Below are 1,150 nucleotides of genomic sequence, written 5' to 3' on the forward strand. Positions count from 1 at the left end.
CCGGCTGTTTTTTAGAGACTAGGTCTTGCGCTTACTCAGGCTGGTCTTGAACTTGCGAACATAGGCTGTCCACCCATCTTGGCCTCCCAAGTGCCAGGATTACAGGCATGAGCCACAGCACCTGGCCAGAGTTGTTTGTTTTTGTCAGTGGCTGCATGATCGGTTGTGTGTGAATAGATAGGTCTTTGGGCTTCAGATTTGAATAGATTGAGATTCTATTACTTGTAATACTTTGATCTTTCACTTTTTAAAATACAGTCCATCTAGAGAATTTGGTATAAAGAGTAAGAATAATGATACATCTTTTTTTTCTGTTTGTCTTCTTATAGAACTTTATATAGTTTGAGGTGGTTCATGGACCCCATTTTTTTTTTTTTGAGTTGTTTTTTTTTTTTGTAGTTTTTGGTTGGAGCTGGGTTTGAACCCCCCACCTCCAGCATATGGGGCTGGCGCCCCACTCCTTTGAGCCACAGGCACCACCTATGGACCCCATTGTTAAGAATCACCAATTTTAAATGCTCTTAGGAGAACTAAGTACTTTGTACATATTGTTTAGATAGCATGTCTTACAAATTACAGTTGTTCCTTCGGTATCCAGTAGTTTTAGGACTGCCCCCACAGTCCTAAATCGAGGGATACCCAAATCCAAGGATGCTCTAGTCCTTTATAGAAAATGCACATGATATTACATATATCTTACATACACCTTTTCATACTTTAGATCATTTCTAGATAGCTTATAATATTTAATACAACATAAATGCTATGTAAATAGTTGTTATGTAGAGAATGACAAGGGAAAAAGTCTACATGTTTTATATAGATGAGACCATCTTTTTTTTGGTTTTTTTGTTTTTCATTCTTTGGTTGGCTGATCTTGTGGATGCAGAACCTATGGATGCAGAGGGACATCTGTACTTTTTTGAGACATAGCCTGGTTGGTGTAAGCATTATAATGGAACTAGGAAATGATGGCAACTTTCTTCTGGTTTTCTTAGATTTGGGAATGGATGATGAAGGAGATGATGACCCAGTTCCTCTACCAAATGTTAATGCAGCAATATTAAAAAAGGTAAGGTTTTTAAAAGGATTACTTTTTAGATGGGGACACTCAGACTTGATTTCAGCTTTTAAGTTTTTTTTTTTTTTT

The 1,150-nt window shown here is 37.1% G+C and overlaps 1 protein-coding gene across 1 annotated transcript in view; it reads left to right on the forward strand.

Moving 5' to 3' along the window:
- The window catches only part of SKP1 (S-phase kinase associated protein 1), a 20,621-nt gene that overhangs the window by 9,127 nt on the left and 10,344 nt on the right, over nucleotides 1-1,150 (forward strand). The window contains exon 3 of the mRNA XM_003782190.3: nucleotides 999-1,072. Within this exon, the coding sequence (XP_003782238.1) occupies nucleotides 999-1,072 (74 nt within the window). The remainder of the gene's footprint in view (nucleotides 1-998; nucleotides 1,073-1,150) is intronic.

The sequence above is a fragment of the Otolemur garnettii genome, unplaced genomic scaffold (genome assembly GCF_000181295.1).
Source record: "Otolemur garnettii isolate 467f Iridium unplaced genomic scaffold, OtoGar3 scaffold00003, whole genome shotgun sequence".
Lineage (NCBI taxonomy): Eukaryota > Metazoa > Chordata > Mammalia > Primates > Galagidae > Otolemur > Otolemur garnettii.